We start from the raw sequence: 18,108 nt of genomic DNA on the forward strand, positions 1-18,108 counted from the left end.
GCCTTACTCTATCTGCCCAGGGACCCAGCTTTGGTCCTCAGGATCCTGCTCCGAACCACATGATGGCTGGGAGGCCCCAGAATCACTCTCTGAGATTGTAGGTGAAAATCATCCTCTCTGGAGAAGATGGAAGAGCACGGCTCACTCTAGAAACAGCGTGAGGCACAGCAGGGCAGGCAAGAGCGGGCACTGGCAGAGACAATGGGCAAAATTAGGAGCTACACCCTGAAGCTTCTCATCAGAGAGGCAGCAGATTCTGAGAATAAACTCTGGAGCTCATCTGCCTGGGTGGAATCCAGGCCCCTGCTCTAAGTTTGACCATGGATAAGTCGTTGCTTCCCCATTTGTAAAATGGACAACTGGTCCTGGCCTCCTGAGCACCCCAACTTCACCCTCATTACCTGCCCCCAGAGCTCAGGGTGCCTGGCTTTGATGCCCCTTCTCATCTTGCTCCTGGGGGCCCAGCATCCCCCATTTCTCTTCACCCCAGCTGCACTCTCCTGGTTCCTTCCCAGCATCCTTTGACCTGCTAGACCTGCCTCTCCTGCTTTCTTGCACATGCTTCCTTGCACACATGCTTCCTCGCACACACGCTTGCTCTGCCTCTTCAGTGCCTCCCCTCCCCCCGGCCACTGTGGCAGCTCTCAGGCCCTCACCGCGCCATTTCTCAGGTGTGATCATGCACCCATGCTGTCATTACTGGTCCCTAATTACTAAGCTTCCTTGACTGTCTAGTGAGTTAACAACAGTGCCCACCATCTTGGGTTTTTGTGAGGGTGAAATAAAACAGGTAAAGCAGGCAGAAACGCGTCTAGAATGCTCACATATCGTTGATTCTCACTTTCCTGCCTCCCTGGAGATCTCACCTACCCAGCATTTGCACCCTCAGTCCTGGACCAGGAGGCTCCATCTCCATCCCTCTTCCCTGAGTTCCTGACTCACCCTCTGCCTTTCCTTAGGGCATCTTCACCATCTCCCCGGACGAGCCCACCTACCACCCCGAGCCCTTCCTGTTCCCCAGCTCAGTAAGCAGCACCCCCTACCTCAATGCCTGGCAGGAAGCTGGGTGGCCTCCTTGGTCCACATCCATTGGTCACCCAGTCAGTTTCCCTACCATCTTCCCTTCTCTCATTCCCTCCACCTGGCCCACCCTCACCCCAGCTGTTTCCACTCAGCAGCCAGAGGGGGCCTTCAAAAATGCCACTGGGCTATATATAATAGCCCTGGTGGACCCTGCAGTGCCCTCACTGTTCTTAATGTGCTTTTGAGATTCTGCAGGACTGGCCCCCCACGTATCTCTCCATCCTGTCCATCTTCCACAGGAAGTTCCTCACCCGTGCCCGCCCTCTGTTCCTTCAACAGGTCCTGCACCTCAGCCTTCCAGACTCCTCTCTTGAATACTCTCCCTGCCCCTGCCCCATTGGTCCCCCAGTCACTCTATAACCTTTTACTTTCCCTTCCCTTCTTGAATTAGACCTTGTCTCCTCCAGGAAGCCTTCCCAGATGCCCCAGTCCAGCGTGAGGCCCCTCCTATGGGCTCTCCCAGACCCATGCTGTGCCATCATAGCACTGATGACGCTGCTTCGGTTGAAGGTTGCCAGAGAGAACACAAGATACACCATTAAATTTGAATTTCAGGCAAACACGGTGTAATTTTTTTAGTGTTAAGTATGTCCCAAGCAATATTAGGGGCATGCTTACACTTTCAAATTTATCTGAAATTCAGACTTAACTGGGTGTCCTATATTTTTATTTGCTAAATCTGGCACCTTGTCTTCCCATTGACTTGGGTACTGTCCTGCCCCTTGTTACCACCCCAGTGCCTACTTGAGATGTGGGCTGAGAAATGAGTGTGGGTTTGGGGTAAATGGAGAGAAGGCAGGGCAGCTGGGCCCCTAGCTAGACCTTTCCAAAGTGGACCCCAGAGAAGCCATGTACACAAGACCATGTACACAAGATCTCAGCTAAAGGAGCGTCTTCACTCACCTTCCAGTCCGGGGGTAACTGAGCCCCAAACCCCAGAGCCGGAAACATCTTATCACTAAATTAGAGAGGGGAGAAAAAACACTATGAGAAAAGTGGACACAGACTCCACCACCCTTGTTCACCCTCCCAAGCCCCTCCCCAGGGCTGGGCCCATTCTTCCTTGCACATCTCCAAGGACGGAAAGGAAGAGCTCATGACCTCTAGAAAAAGTTTTGTTTTGATGATCTCCAGATCTCAACCCATCTCTGGGTATCTGACTTGACTCCATCTATACCTTTGGCAGACATTGCTAATCAACCAAAGTAATTTTAACCAATTTGAGATCCTTCTCAAATTGGGCCATTAACCTGCAGTGGGGATGGAAGTAGAATGTACTGCTGTCACTCAACCTCTTTTATGGCTGGGAAAAATTCTCCTAATGTGAGAACTATATTTTGGCATTATGCCCTTTATCATCCAGGCTTCCTTCCACCCTCCCACCCTCACACCCTACTCCCCCAGTCCTGGCCACTCACTGTTCTCCAGACACAGGGCTTCTTCATGTTCCAACATCAGTCCTGTTGCACCCTCTAAGTCCTAATTTGAACGCCCTTTTCTCATGGGTTTCCCTGAGACCCAGAAAGTTCTCTCTTTGGTATTACCATGGTTTCTGACTCACTTCTGACTCATGTAAACTGGTCTCTCGAAATGCCAGTGATTTCTTCTCTACTTTTTTGAGTGGGAACCCCCTGAAGACAGGGATCATGTCTTTTTGTTTATTCACTCTATATATATTTATTATGGATCCCTCTGGCCGCCACGTTTGTATGAAGGAAGCCAGGGCAGAAGCACAGAGACTAGCGAGGAAGTTACCAGAATGATGGGTAGGAGGTGATGGTGGCTCAGACAGGCTGGTAGCAGGGGTTGTGGAGTAGAGGCTGTATTTAAGTTATATGTTTTTAAAGGATTTGCTGGAAGAAAGTAAGGGAGATGAGGGAAAGAAGTGAAAGTTTTGGGGGCATGGAAGTGCCACTCATAGAGATGAGAATGAGACTGTGAGGACAGGACTGGGGCAGGTGTCCAGCACTCACTGGAGCCTCGCTAAATCTGAATGACCAGGAGAAGGCTCAGTGAGGGGCTAAGTGGGCAGCTGGTTATGAGGGCTTCTGGAGCAACAACAGCATGCTCCTCTACTCAACCATGAAGGCGGGGACTTCCACCTCCCTTGTTCTATGTGCCATATCTCTGTTAATATGGCCTTGGATCACAGTCATCCCTTAGGCCCTGAGCCTCCTTGGAGTCAGATACTGGTCCTTAGGTTGCCACTCTCTAGGATGCCAAATACATACAGGATTCCTGAGCATGTTCTTGTTGCTATCAAATTTCTGGCACCTTCTCCTTCCTATCCTGTTGCCTCCTCGTCATTCCACCCTCTGACCTGTAGGTTCCAACAAATACCATCTGTGACAATGACACTGCAACCTTCAAGTGACTTCTGGATCCTCAAAGGCTCTCTTTACTTTACATTTGGTCCATCTTACTGGTGGCCACAACCCCTACATGGCTTTTCTTAACTGACTTTCCACTGTCCTCTTTACTCAAAGATTTTCAGGAAGCATGGTCATTAGAGGAGGGCATGTGTGTGTTGGTGCCCAGCCAAGGAATCGAAATGTCTAGGTTCTAGGTTTCTTGATCTGTCACTCCTTTCCCCATTTCTAAAGGGGGGGGGTGACTGTAGCAATAGCAACAGGTATTATCTTTTATGTGGACTCATGGCCCCACTTGGTACTTGGTATAATGTATGGAGAAGATCTTAGTGTGGGGCCTCCCCGGTGGCGCAGTGGTTGAGCGCTGGGTTGCGAAGCTGCCGGCGACCTCTGCGGCGCCGGTTCGATCCCCGGCTGCTCCCCGGCCACCGGAGGAGGGTCCCACATGGCGCGCAGACCTCTCCTGCCGCCCGCTGCTCCCCTCAGCAGTGTGCTTCAGTCTTTCTGCCTGCTCTGCTCCCCGCTCTGGCTCTGGTGAATTCTCTCACCCTCCCGTGCTTCTGAATGTACCCAGTGCATGTATAAACAAAACAAACAAACAAATAAATAAAAAAAAACATGCCTCTTAAAAAAAAAAAAAAAAGATCTTAGTGTGGCTTCAGGCTGAGAAGGTAGAAGTTCAGCAATTGATTAGCAATGTCTGCTACAGGCACAGGAAGGGGCAATAATTGCATACATGCTCTGGTGCTGGCTATCCCTAGATTTGATGATCCCTGGGTTCCTTCTATTTTCCTAGGCTGGATGGAGCCCTAACTGACTCTCAGAGTTTCTCCCCAAATACCTCTTACCTGTCATAGTCCTGAATGATCTGTCCAACAGCCCAAATGGCTGACAGATATTCATTGGTGCCCATGGGGTTGATATAGTGCAAAGAGGAAGGGTCCAGGGGATTCCCATTGGAGGCCGTGAAGTCGATCCCAACCTGCAGAGTGGCAAAAAGGGTCATGCAGTGTGGCCAGAGATCCCAGCTCCGTATGTCAACCCCAGGCAACGGGAGAGGCTGATGGGACATGGAAAGCCCACTCATCTCCCAGTCCCAACCCATCCTTCTACTTGACATTTCAAAACCTAGAAACTGTCTAACTGCATCATTCCTCTGGCTCTTAGGCCATCTACGACTCCTTATTGCCCAAGTATAGAGCCTATTGCCCAGATGTGATATAAGGTCAACCTACAGATCCAAATTCGTTTCCCCTCCACACTCATGCTCCCACTTCTGGGGCTTTAGTCGTGCCATTTCCTCAACTGAAAACAAAATCACCTTTACTACCCCACTGAATTCTCCACTTTTCAGACTCAATTCAGATGCCGCTGCCCCACTGAAGCTTTCTCCAACATCTTGCCCCCATCCCACACCATCTTCAGACCATAAGGGCCCCAGGAACTAGGGCTGCCTGGTGGGCAGTACCCACCTCCCCAGAGAGACGGGGTGTTCACTGGTGGCAAGATACATGCCCCTGGGGAGCCAGGCTCAGGGCTGGACACAGAGCACTGGGTGGGTGCCCCACAGGTTTGGAGCTGATGGATGGGCAGGGATTTGGGCTCCACTTGCTCTCTGAACCCCAAGGGACTTCCAGCTCAGGTGGGAGCAGACAGCACAGAGGGGTGAGCAAGACTAGCCAGTGAGGAAGGATTAAGACAAGAACCTGGGAGAAGAGATGGCCACCTTAGAACTCAGTCACCATGGGGTGGATCAACTCCCTGAGAACAGGATGTGTCCAGGGAGCCTCCCTGAGGTGGGGCCGCTGTGCCATGGCCTGAAGGAGGGTAGGTGAGAAAGTCCCCAAGGAAGAGTGTTCTAGGCAGAGAGAACAGCCAATGAAAGCCCTGAGGCAGAGCCGAGAGGTGTGCTGGGGGAATAATGAGGGCCAGGGTGTATGGAGCCAGGGGAGCAAGGAGGAAGGGGGTGTCCAATGTGGCCAGTGGGGAAGTATTGGGCTTTTTTTTTTCCCTTCTGAAAGGGTCTTGCTAGTGACATGCAGGGGAAGGGCACTCTTGCCCTGATCTGTGGCTCAGCCCCTATGCAGGCCCACCCACTGATGCCCTGTCCTCTGAGCTAACACAGCACAGCCCTGAGGAAGTCCTTCCTAAAGTCCATCCCAAGTCCCTCCTGCTGTAGGGGAGCCCAAGTCGGTGGGTGGGGGGAGCACTTACGGTGAACATGAGCTGGCAGCCTCCCAGGATGTAGTCCAGGAAGGAGTAGTCCCGGTTTATCTGGAAGGAACCAGAGGAGTCAGTGGGTCCCAACTGGCACCCTCCACTTGGCCCGCCTCTCCACCAGGATCCTTGCGGGCCAATGCTCTGTGCCCTGAAAACTCAGTAGGGTTAAGGAGGCTAAAAAAGGCAGATGGACTGTCTCTGATTACAGCAAAACCCAAGTCTCCCTAATGAAGCATCCAGAGCAAAGGTTCCTAATTGTGGGGACACATGGCCTCAGGCACGCACAGCCCAGGGTGACACCAGGCAGGGGCCCAGGCCTGTGTGGGGTACCCCCTCCATTACAAAAGAGACAATCTCAAACTGTTGTTCTTTGGTCCTTAAGCCCGCTTTAGCCCTTACAAATCTCCACATTCAAAGCCAGAGGACAGGTCTCTGGCTCAAGGTGTTCCACTATACATTAGCAAAACTGCTACAACACTGTTCATTTTGATGCTTTTTGTAGTCTTTTGGGAAAGAATATTGACTTTCTAGTATCGGTGGAGTTATAAGGGTTCCTTTCAAAATAAATGTATTTAAGCAAAAAATGAAAGACAGGGAGGGAGAGAGGAATGAAAGAAAAAGGAGAGAAAGTGGGGATAGGAGGGCCTGATTACAATTATCAGTAATAAATAAGTAAAGTTGGTGTCGAACTTCACAAGAGGGGAGGGAAGTGACGGAAACTTCAGAAACCAGCACAGAAGGTCATGCTGCACTCTGGCAGGTACCTTTGCCTGCTGACCTCACTGAGTGTGTGGAGACCCTGGTCTCTGGGCCAGGACATGGACAAGTGGGGCCTGCGATCTTCACCTGGTAGAAGGAGAGCCCTGCATCCAGGGCTCTCCCTGTCCCGCCCAGGCTGTCTTCCTTAACATCCTGCCCGATTCCAGCAGTTACGTGGCTACTAGACATCCGGAGCTCTGACCTCAGCCTGGCCATCATGGTGCAAATGCCATTGCATTTCTGGAATTTGGGGGCCCAGCTAGACCACAGGGGTCAGTTGCTGATGTCACTGCTAGAGGAGAAGGTGCCCCCTCCCGACATCCTCTGCCCCCTGGCTGCTGAACATGCAATGGACAAGCCACCAGCACAGGAAAGCAGAAACTCCCTCCATTTCCTTCCAACTAGGAGAGGCTCTGAAGGTCACCTTGTTCCCTCCTTGACCTCCACACAGGTGCTTTACCACTTCAACATGCCCAGTCTACAGATAGGAAAACTGAGGCCAGACAGGTGAAGCTCAAAAAAGTCATGGAGTCAGGACGGGGCAGAACCAGGATTTGAACCCAGGCCTTGCTGGCTCCATACCCAGTGCTCTGTGTTCCTTCTGTGGCGAGACGTCTCCGTGTGACCCCAAACCTGGCCCCTGTCCTGTGCCCACCCCTGCTGGCTCACCTTGCAGGAACGCAGGATAATTATGCCCGAGTTTTTGTAATTCTTCTTCTTCTTCTGCTTCTTGGGGTTGATGCACTCAAACTCCAGCTGGGCAACATGGGAGGAGAAAGAGAAACTCAATCCTGCCTTCCACAGGAAGTGAACCTCCCCTGACCCTCAGAATCCCCTCTACAGCATTGACTGAGGGGGGTGGGGTGGGGAGGGGAGCAGCATGCCTCTTCCAGCAAGTCTTCCTGGAATCCACACCCAGAAATGGTTTCTACCACCAAACTGTACCTGCCCAAGAGTCTGTTCCTGCAACACCCCCATCCCCAGACAACTCACCCATGTCACATACACTTATGTACCCAGAGCTACCTCCATTGCCCAGCTTCTCAGGGGAGTAAATGGACAGCTTCTGTGTGCTCACTATGTGCAAGGCACTTTAATTCCCTATTTGACAGATGGGCAAACAGAAGCACAGAGAGCGTGAATGTTTTGCTCAAGTTCATACAAGGAGAGAGAAGTATCATGGCCTAGTGTGCCTGATTCGAAATCCCATGTTCCTTGGTCAACCCCGACAAGGTCTGAGGGTCACACACACCCACACTTCTTACCGGGACACCATCACGAGCCTCACACATCTGTGACACAGAGGACTGGAACTCGCCGATGAAGTCGTGGCCTCCATCATTGTCGTAGTCGTAGCACATGACCTAGAGTGGGTCACCCCAGAGTTGTCCCCTAACAGGTACTCTCCAGATCATCTCAGCTTCCTGAGAAAACCCCACATCTTCATTTTTGGGTGGTACTTCCTCTGCCCTGAGCATGTGCATAGTTGGCCTGGGATGATATTGGCAGCTGTTGCACTGTCTCCTACAGGAAGCCTATCGGGATTGCTGGGGAAAGGGCAAAGTGCCCACCCGAGTAATGGAGGCTGTTCCCTCTTCACACCCCATCACTCGGCTCTTCATCTTTCTTGAGCCTCATGGGCCATGGCCTGGAGCTTTCCCTAGGCCAGTATTTTCCCTGAGATGAGCGCCAAAACCTCAGTTTTCCAACTTAGCTGCCATGACACCCTTAGGAAGATGGCAGGAATTATACCCATTCTACTGACGGGTACACCAAGGCCCCAAGAGGAAGGCACTTGCCCAAAGTGTCACAGTGATAGTAGTACACCCAGAACCAGAACCCTAGACAGAGGGCTAGAGACTAGAAATCATCCCCTGGATTATGGAGGCGTCACCTGGTCATTTCCAAGCTGTTTCTGTACTCACTAGCTCAGCCAACAGCCATCAGCCTCTGAGATGGGGGCCCTGTGCAGGTCAGGCTGACCTGTGGGGCAGGACCCCACCCCACCCCACCCCAGTTCCTTTTCCATCTTAATTAGAAGGAGCTTTCTTTGACAAGGCATGCTCAGGAAGCCACAAGCTGGCAGGTGGAGCTGGAAGGGTGGGGAGCAGGGCACCCAGAGCCCCCTCACCTGGATAGGCTTCTGCATGTCCCCATCACACAGGGACACCAATGGCACCGTGAATGGTTTCCACACAGGGTCCAGCGTGTACTTGATCACCTGCAGGATGGTGAGGGGGAAGGGTGAGCTCAGGCCCCAGGCAGCAGTGCTGGACTTGGATTAGCCCAAGGGGGACAGGGTGAGGGTGGAGAATGGCAGGCTGGAGAGACCCACAGCCACAAGTCTGGGGACAGAAGTGAGAGTCCCGTGGCAGGGAGGGAACAAGTCCCGTAGGCGCCATTATGGGTTGTCCGGCAGACTGCATGGCCACAGCGACAGGCTGGGTGGCGTGGAGACCCCTGGAGCCCCAGGCACCCACCTCAGTCCTGTGGACCAGCATCCACTTGCCGTCGTGTCCTGGCTTATAAAATTCCAGAAACGGGTCTGACTTCCCAAAGAGGTCCTAGAGGAAGCAGGAAGAGGTGGTCAGGAAGGCACAGTTCTACCAGATTCAGGTGGAAAGGGGGTATAACCTGCTGTCTCCCCCAACCCAGTGTCAGGGGTAGGAGCTGTGGACAGAATCAGCTGCCCCCTCTCCCCTCAGCTGCTATAGGACTTGGCAAGAGATCCAGAGCAGTAAAGGCTCCCGGGACCAACTAGGTCCCCAGGAGAAAGCACCTCATCCTGGGGTTACCAGACCTTGTGTTCAAGACCCTGAGGAGCCCGTGAGAGTTACAACTTAGCATCTTAGACAGGGCAGGACTTCCAGAGGACGATTCTTCCCAGCATAGAGGAAGACACCCAGTGGGATGTGATTTTAATTTAGGGGAATTTTGCAGATTTTAATTTTAAGGGAATCTGAGAAGCCAAAACTATCTCAGAATGTTACAGATGGGATAGGATGTCCTTTTAATGCCATTTATTTAAATTAAAAAAAAATTCACGTTAAATAAACTATTCAAGTGAAGAAGACAGAAAATACAATAAATAAATAGGTAAATAACATGTGCTGATGGTAATTAGAGTTAGGGAGGCAAGCACAGCAGGAGGGGTGGGAAATCAGGGACCAGGGCAATTTCAGGGAAAGGCCTTGCTGAGGAAGTGACATAGCAGAAGTTTGACAGAGCCGAGCAGGCCGTCAGAGAATATTCAGAAAAAAGAACATCCGAGGAAGAAGGAACAGCAAGTGCAAAGGTCCTGAGGCAGGAGGGTCCCTGATGTACTCCAGAGACAACAAGGAAGCTGATTCAGCTGGAGTAGAATGAATGAGGGGAGTGGGAGGGGGAGACATCAGGGAGTCAGGGGGCTTGGACACATCAGGCGGGGCCCCCGTAGAGTTATTATGAGGGCACTCACATTTATACTAAGTGACAGGGGAGTGTCAGCGAATAGGTTTCCAGTCAGGTCTTGAACACCTCTAAGTGATGAGAAACCTATCCCTCAGTGGTAAAGAGGCCCTACTTGGGGTGCCCTGCATTATGGGCTTTTCCCCTGCAGGGGGACAGGTGATGAAGGTGGAGTTCAGATGCCCAGGGTCAGACCTGGGGCTGAGGAGGGCTCTGTTCCTACGGAGCACCCCCACCTTGGCCACCTCACCTTCTTGTCCAGCTTCCTGCCTGCCAGGCTCAGCGTGATGACGCGGTTATCTGACAGCTCCTGGGCGGCAATCTGGAAGGCCAGAGGGATGTGGGGTCAGGACCTGCTCCTCACACTCCCCCCAGTTGCGTGCCAGGCAGGGTGGCCACAGGGGGCCCCAGGAGTCAATTCGCCAGGGCTAGGAGGGGGGAACGGTGGGGAGAGGTCATGCCAGGTGACCTTGGACAAGTCTCTTGTCCCCCTGAGGAATCAGGAAGTGACCCTATGTGGCTCTAGAGAGGGGGTCACAGGGTAGTGGGGGAAGACGAAGCAGTCCCAGGCATAGGGTGTGGTCTTGAGCCCTGGGAAGAGGCTTTGAGCTAGGGAGCAGCTTGCCAGGCCCACCCTGAAGCTCCAGAGTACAGCCACTTGGAAACTAAGGTGCTGGGCACTTCAGCTACTGCACCTTGCAGCTAGGGAAGCTAAGGCCCAGGGCAGAGGGAGGAGCCACTGGAGCTCCCTGTGCTGTCTCATGAGCTCCCACTGGCCATCTGTCCTCCATCAGTCAGGGCCTCTGGCCCCAGCCCAGTGGGTGACCTTGAGGCTGCCATCTGCCCTCTTGGGGCCTCTCTTGCTCTCCTGCCCCACAGAGTGAGGGGCAATGCTCTCAGCCCACAGCAACAGAAGTGGGCTGGGCCCTCTCTTGGTTTCCTTTCCCTCCCTCCCCACCTCTGGGAGGGCCTCACCTAGCACAAGCTAGCTGACCCGCAGTGCCAGACTGGCAGAGGCCAGACTGGATGCCCATCCTCCCTTCCTCTCCTCCAGCTCAGACCTGCTCAGCAACCGGTAGGGTGGGTCCTGTCATTGCTCCCGCTTCACAGAGGAGGGCTGGAGGCCTAGAGTGGAAGCGGGGAGGCACCAGGGAATGGCAGCCGGTGCTGGAGGGGTCCATCTGGGTTGGCTCTAGGTGGGGGGCGCTAAGCTATAAAGGCACTCAGATATTCAGAACTCCTAGAGGCAAGAGGGGCTTGGAGGGACATTCCAGGATATTCCAGGGGATAAGGGCTGAGGTTGGCTGAGAATTCAGTTGACCAGGAGCCCGGGCCACGAAGGGGGCTGCCAGGCTCCACAGGCAGTGGGAAGCCAGGGGAGGCTCTGGAGCAGGACATCATATGAACATCCTATGAAGGAGGCCATGAGTCTCCTTGCTCCAGTTCCCCGGGCATCACACAGGCCTGACAGGGGACAATCAGGGGAGAATCTCACTAGCTAAATCACCCAGGGCACTTCTGAGTTTCAATTGCCTCTTCTATACAGTGGGACTTCCCTGTCTCTGGGAGTCTGTGGACTCAGGAAGGAGCTCCTTGCACCCCGATATTCACTGCCCGTGGCAGGAATTGCTTGCGCTGCAGCCACAAGCAAAATTCCAATAGGCAAGGAGCTCCTGAAACACCTCAAGAGATGACAGGCAGGGGCCAGTGTGGGGAGAGGTGCTGGGGGTGCCTCCAGGGATGAGTGGGAGCAAGGAGCACTCCTGCCTGGGGAGGCTCCACTGCAGCCTCTGGCAGCTCCCTCCTCCTCCCTCCCCTGCTTGGAAGCCCCCAATGCATCATATGTGGAGCCAGGAGCCCGTTGCTAAGAGACCTGTTGCTAAGTTGTAAGTTGGGCCTTTTTACTCCAAACAAAGCTGGTGATTATCTGCCAGGGAAGCGGCCCATTGATGGGGGAGGGCAGAGCCAGAGGAGGGTGCAGAGAGCAGGGAGCTGGCTGGTACCGTAATCAAGCCCTTTCCAGCAGGCTTGTCATTCATCAGCAGCAGAGGCCGAGTGATCTTCTTGCTGGAGACAATCTGGTGGGGAGAGGGGAGAGGGGTGTTCAGTGGAGGTGGCAGGGAGGAAAAATCTTCCATAGTCAACACTCACAGCTCTGGGCCCTGCACTGAGTCGCTGTGGGAGGCAGGCAGCAGCCATTACTGACCTTACTGAGCTATTGAGGAGCGCAGAGAGGTTAAGACATTTGCCTGAGGTTCTACAGCTGAAGGAATGCCTGCAGTCTGACTCTAGGGAAGGACTGTTGCATCTGGGGACAACTACAGGAAGGTGGGCCCCCTGATGGCCTCTCGGAAAGCATCCACAGACCTCTCCCTCCTGGGGCTGCAGCCCGGGTGGTGAGAGTCAAACCCTGACACGCCTATGTATTTCTCATGGCCTGAATGGGGGAGATACTCACTTCCTCACAGCATAGAAATGAAAGAGGGAGCACATGGAGGGCCATCCTTCGTCTGGCTGGCATTGCTACACCCTCCCCACACCCTTCCTGGGCCACCAGGTTCGTAGTTTCTTGGAGAAAACCCCAGTGTGCCCATAGGAGCCAATTCTTATTCCCTGTGCTTGTCTGTGTCCCCAGATCCACCCATTCTGTCCTCTGGTGTGCAGGGTTCAGCCTAGGGGGTGATAGTGGAAGCCAGGAGATCAGGAAAAGGGCCTCCCTGGTGGTGCAAGGGGTTAAGTCTCAACACTATGAAGCAATCTGTAGCAACTGCAGCAGCAGCATGAGTTCGATTCCTGGCCAGGGAGGTGACCCACATGGCGCAGCAGACCTCTCTCCTAACTCACCCCTGTTCCCCTCAACAGTGTATTTCAGAGATCTGCCTGTTCTGCCCCCCACTGTGTCTCTGATGAATCCTCTCACCCTCCTGCACCTCTGACCTACACCTCAGCTGGTGTATGTATAAACAAACAAATCTTAAAAAAAAAAAAAAAAAAGGTGGGGCTGTGGCTTGGCAGAGGCTTTGTTGCTAGTCATTGGTATTAGGTCAGTTCTGCCTCGACCACAGCCCTCCCCAGGCCCACAACACATCACTTCCTGCCCTGCCCTGCCCCTGCCTCCAGGCTGGGGGTGGTTGGGCTTGGCTGGTGGCAGGTCCGGTAGGTTCCCGGCCCACTCATCCTTGAGCCCTGTCCTCAGTTACTCTGGAGGGTGCCGGCCCTGTTGGTCCCTTGCTTTGGTCACTGAATTTCCTCTCCAAGACAGTCCAGGGCCTTTCAGCCTCCGCCAGGACCCCTCAGAGCATTTTCTGTCACACTCCCTCACCATACTTTCAGGCTGAGTAAAACAGTCATTCTTATCTCCAAGTGAAACATGGGGAAACTGAGGCCCAGAAAGGGGTAGACTTTGTACAAGGGTACAAAGCCATAAAAGATGATTGGAACTTGTGATAGGGGTTCCCAGCCTGGCCCCTCCCAACCTCCATAAGAACAGAGCTGGTGGGAAGTGTGCCCCAGAGGAAGGAAGTTGCTCAAGATCACACAGTGCCGGCCACAAGGGGGGCTACGACAGGTGTCTTGGTTGCTGGTTGGAGACTCCTACTCCAGGAAGTCAAGACCATAGCCTATTACTTCTAATAACCAGGAGCTCTGGCCACATGGGCCCCCGTTCCTGTGTGGCAGCAGAGGCTGGCACTACATCTTCTGATGGGATTTCTTCAGCCTGACCTCAAATCCACCAGGCTGCTTTTCCTTTTCGTGCCCGCTGGGTCCCAAGGCAATCTACGTTTGTGATGCCACCTCGGGAGTCAGTCAGGAAAACAGGATCAGGGAAAGCAGGCGATAGGACAGACTCTCCAAGGGGCTGCCCAGTCCTGGGGAGCTGGAGGAACATCTGGGGGACCACCTTACCACTGCCCACCTGGAGGGGCCCCACTCACCGTGCCCAGGCTGCAGGAGAACTGGCCCAGGAAATCATGCTCTTCCAGCTGCGTGCTGGACTTGTCCTGGTCGAACAGGGCGAACTTGAGCTTCTGCACCTCCTCAAAGTGATAGTCGAGGATGAACTTCTTGGAGAATGCGGGGTTGAGGTTGTTGACTGCAGTTTCTGTCCTGTCGTACTGGCAGGGTCAGGGAAAAGGGAGGTAGTCAGGGGCTGGTTCTATTCTTCCCAGGCTGCTGCTGACTCCATGAACACCTCTCTGTCCTAGGCACTCGTGGCCAGTTACCTGGGCGGCTGGAGCAATCATTATTCCAGCTCACAGATCAGGACCTTGAAGCACAGAGAGGTTGAGTGACGGACCCAGGGATGAACAGCAGGTGTGGCAGGGCCAAAATTCAGAGTCCGACCCAGACTTGACTCTAGCACCTACACTCTTAACCTTTGGCCCTGGCGCTACATCCAAGTGCCAGGGCAAGAGTGTAGGCCCTGTCCCTGCCTATATAAGTGACACAAGTCAAGTCCCTTTTTCCAACTGGGGTTCAGTTTCCACTTTCGTAAAAAGACGGAATTTGACTGCTTACGGTTTTATCCTTTTTATTTTGGGAGAAGCCTTTTTTCAAACTGCACTTTACGTGGAGGATGAAAGAAGAAACAAAGAATGAGGGGTATTTAGGGGGAGGTGGGGTCAGGGCTCCCCACCCTCCTGAGGGGCAGGTGCTGGTACCTTGATGGAGACCTGCAGTGTCAACACCGGGAACCGTGCAGCCAAGCCCCCCACCTACTGAGGACTCCAGGCCTGGGGAAGGACGGGGCTTGTGCTGTGGGTCGGAGGTGGGGCTGGGACAGAGCCTGCCTCCTGGCCTCTTGACTCTGAGGCCCCAACCGCAGAGTCTGGGTGACAGTCTATTTTGGGGCCTGGGCTCTGTTGACTTTTCCTCCCACCCAGTTTATTTCCAAGGGCTGGAGCAGCAAGGGAGGAAGAGGTCTTGGCCTGGGAATATTTTTAGCCAGGGTGGCTGGCCTGGGTGGGAAAGAGATAGGGGGATTCTGGGGGAGTGCCCTGAGAGGGCGGGAGGCAGTGGGGCAGGATGTCCTTCCTTGAGGTCTCCCTAGGGAGACCTAGAAGGGGGGACTGGTGGGTTCCAGACATGCCGGCCTCTGGCCTGGGACTCCCGACAGGAGTCCGGGGCTGACCCACTGCCCACCTCCTACTGGCTGCACCCGGACACTGGGTGCCTGACCAACGCCTGCCTTCTGTGAAACGGGTCGGTAATCTCAGCACGGCTTCCTCAGCAGGAGGAGCCAAGATCTGTGGACACTGTGAACCACAGACTGGCCAGTGGGAGGCCCACTGTGGCCCAGTTAAATAACTGAAAAATAGTCACATATTTCGGAAGATGTACATGCGTGTCAAACTATCTGGAAGACTGGATGCCAAACTGTTAGCAGCGATTCTTCCCGACAGGCAGGTTCCCAACCATTTTGATTTTCTTTTTTAGGTCTATCTAGATTTTCTAAATATATGACAAGAATATAGGCTCCTTTTGGAATGGGAAACATGGCAATTTTTGAAAGCCGAAAGTCTGAATGATTTGGATTGCTCAATATTCCTCTTCAAGCTGCCTCTCTTTTGAGTCCTCCGATCAGAGTCCTCCAGTTCAAAAGTTCTTGGCAGTGGCACCACCAGCATTAACAGCTCTGGGGCTCTTGAGATAGGCAGGAAGTAAAAAACCCTCATTTCACAGATGAGGAGACAGGCTCAGAGAGGGACAGCCACTTGCCCAAGGTCACACAGCAGGGAGTGACAGAGCGGGGACTCCGTGCCCAAAGCCTGGGTGCCCCATTTCTCTGTCTGCTCCTCACTGATCATGTTCTTTTAGGAATAAGTGGGGGAATTTACTTAAAAGGTGAAAGCAAGCATTTTGTAAAACTCTAAGGTTTTAGCTATATATATCTATATCCATATCTATATATGTTGTATATTATAATCTGAAATACTGTCGTTTAAATATAATAAAAAATAAAATACAATATTCTGGCACAAAATAAATATACAACTATATTTCAAATAGAAAACTGCTATAGTTATAATAATAAACAGAAATATGACATTAAGCAATATTTTAAATACAATTTAATTTTAAGAGCAGCAATTTTCTAAGTAATGCTGGGCCTACACTCCAGCTACCTCCAAGGACCTGACCTGGAAGCCCAGGGATCCAGTGAGGGCCCCTCCCCCACAACCTAGCCACCCCCCCCCCATTGCACATTGCAGGGCCTCACCTCGATCCACCTGCCATCATTTTCTGTAAAGAGGACACAGAAGGGGTCAGATTTGGAGGTGACGTCCCGGTCCAGTAGGTTCTGACCACTCACAGACAGTTCCACCTTGCACACGCAATACTGGGAGCCCATGGGGGTGGCCCCTGTTGCAGGGGCGCCCCCACCCGGTATGTAGGCCATGGGGGTCGGCAGCGGTGGCAGCAACTCCTGGCAGTCTAGGGGGACAAGAGGGGGGTCAGAGAATGGACAGATACATGCTGTTCCACCCCAGGGAGGTGTTACTACTTCAAGATAGGAGGTAGGTAGAGAGATGAAAGGAAAATTGTGTTTTTGTAGGGGGAGGGGAGAATAACCTGGGCAAAAGACTTGGGCCAGGCAAACACAGGAAATGCAGGAAAAACAAGTGTCTGGCAGTTGTGTTTAGTTTGATGTGTTTAGTTTGTCTTTGATATTATTCTCAGCGTTTGTGTATCTTTACCTGTGAGATGCACTCATGCTGCCCCTGTCATACCAGCAACAAGTCACAGTGGGCACGGGCATCCCAGACTTCTGCTTTGCCAGGAAAACCTTGCCTTCTCCTGAGCAATTAAAACGCTGGCATCTTGTAGGTAGGACGGAGCTGGTCATTGCTCCGGTTTTCTTCATTGCTTTGGCTGCTAGGAGGCTCACTTCTGGTGACGTTACCAAAACTTGATTTTATTTACTGTCTATCTTGTTCATCCTGCATCCCCAGCCTCAGCACTGTGACTGGTACACAGGAGACACTCAATACATATTTGTTGAATTAAAAAAAAAAAAGGATGAGTGTATAAATCAATGATCAGACAACCCCCACACTGCTCAGATCCTGCCTGAGTTGGTCCTCATCCTCAATGTAGAATTTGCCACTCCACTTGTACACGACTGCTCAAGATTCCAAGCACTGGGCCATACACTGTCAAGGCTAATTACTGGCATTTGCTTACTCCCAGCAGTTGTGTTTTTCCTCCTACTCAAGGCATTTATTTGGAGCAAGTGTGAAGAAACTCATCTCCAGGGGCAAAGGGGAGCTCTGGGTCCCGAGAACCGTGCCAGGGCTGGGGATCTGCAGTAGGAGATTGTCCAAGTTCAGAACTCAGAGACCCCAAGGTCCTGCCTGGCTGAGAATGTGGGGAGGGCAGCCAGGTCCCCTGGGCACTGGAGTTTCTGATAGAGGTTTGTTTTTTTTTTAATTCTAAGAGTGATGGAAGTCTTGGAGGGTTTTAAGTAGATAGGTGGCATAATCTGATTTATGTTTTAAAAGCTTACTCCAGCCCCCATGGGGAGAAGGGGTTGTCAGGCTAAAGAGAGGCAGCAGGGAGGCCATGGAGGAGGCTGCTCTCATCCACGCAGGAAGGGCCCAGGGACAGTGGGCATGCTGGGCCTGCTCCCCCGCCCTCCGACCCCAGCCACAGCACGCATCCTGAGCATCAACTTTTCACTGGGAGGCCAGAGGCCTGGGTCTGCAGGAGGAGTGTGGGGCTGGTCCTCCCTCCCTTCTGGACATAATGTCCCCCCCAGCATGCCTGGCAGGGAGATCATCTGGACAGTGACCAAGCCAGTCCTCAGCCCCCTCCCTCCCAGCGGCTGCCCCTAGAATCTCATTTTAATCACACCCTCCCAGAGCGGCAGGACAGCACTGCAATTTGCCTGCAGGATTATTCCTGTCTGTAAGAATTAGTTTCCCTTCGAGGAGCTGCATTCACTCTCACTGTGTGTGGCTGGGTGGCCAGGCCAAGTGGGGATGGGTGAGCACACCCTCGACCCAGCCAGGAGGGTGAGGATAGATATGTCCAAAATGGACACCTTGTCCTGTGGCTGAGAGAACACCTGTTAATGTTTACACCCCCCGGAGTTAGGGTAGTCATCCCCAATTTACAGGTGAGGAAACTGAGGCCTAGAGTGCTGAAGTCACCTGCCTGAGGTCACAAGGCTGGGAAATGGCAGAAGTAAGGTGTGAGCGGGGTCTCTAGACTCCCAGGGCCTTCTTGC

The 18,108-nt window shown here is 52.9% G+C and overlaps 1 protein-coding gene across 1 annotated transcript in view; it reads right to left on the reverse strand.

Annotated features, from left to right (window-relative positions):
• Nucleotides 1-16,308, reverse strand: part of CPNE2 (copine 2) — a gene marked incomplete at its 3' end in the record, with an annotated part of 29,572 nt that extends 13,264 nt beyond the window's left edge. Inside the window, exons 1-11 of the mRNA XM_084256855.1 lie at nucleotides 16,099-16,308; nucleotides 13,814-13,993; nucleotides 11,882-11,956; nucleotides 10,129-10,200; nucleotides 8,912-8,995; nucleotides 8,563-8,652; nucleotides 7,697-7,795; nucleotides 7,101-7,187; nucleotides 5,667-5,726; nucleotides 4,301-4,434; nucleotides 1,987-2,041 (exon numbers count right to left, since the gene is read on the reverse strand). Coding sequence (XP_084112981.1) covers nucleotides 1,987-2,041; nucleotides 4,301-4,434; nucleotides 5,667-5,726; nucleotides 7,101-7,187; nucleotides 7,697-7,795; nucleotides 8,563-8,652; nucleotides 8,912-8,995; nucleotides 10,129-10,200; nucleotides 11,882-11,956; nucleotides 13,814-13,993; nucleotides 16,099-16,278 — 1,116 coding nt within the window. The 5' untranslated portion in view covers nucleotides 16,279-16,308. The remainder of the gene's footprint in view (nucleotides 1-1,986; nucleotides 2,042-4,300; nucleotides 4,435-5,666; nucleotides 5,727-7,100; nucleotides 7,188-7,696; nucleotides 7,796-8,562; nucleotides 8,653-8,911; nucleotides 8,996-10,128; nucleotides 10,201-11,881; nucleotides 11,957-13,813; nucleotides 13,994-16,098) is intronic.
• Nucleotides 16,309-18,108: the final 1,800 nt, after the last annotated feature.

Source organism: Talpa europaea, assembly GCF_964194135.1.
Source record: "Talpa europaea genome assembly, chromosome: 16".
NCBI classification, from domain to species: domain Eukaryota; kingdom Metazoa; phylum Chordata; class Mammalia; order Eulipotyphla; family Talpidae; genus Talpa; species Talpa europaea.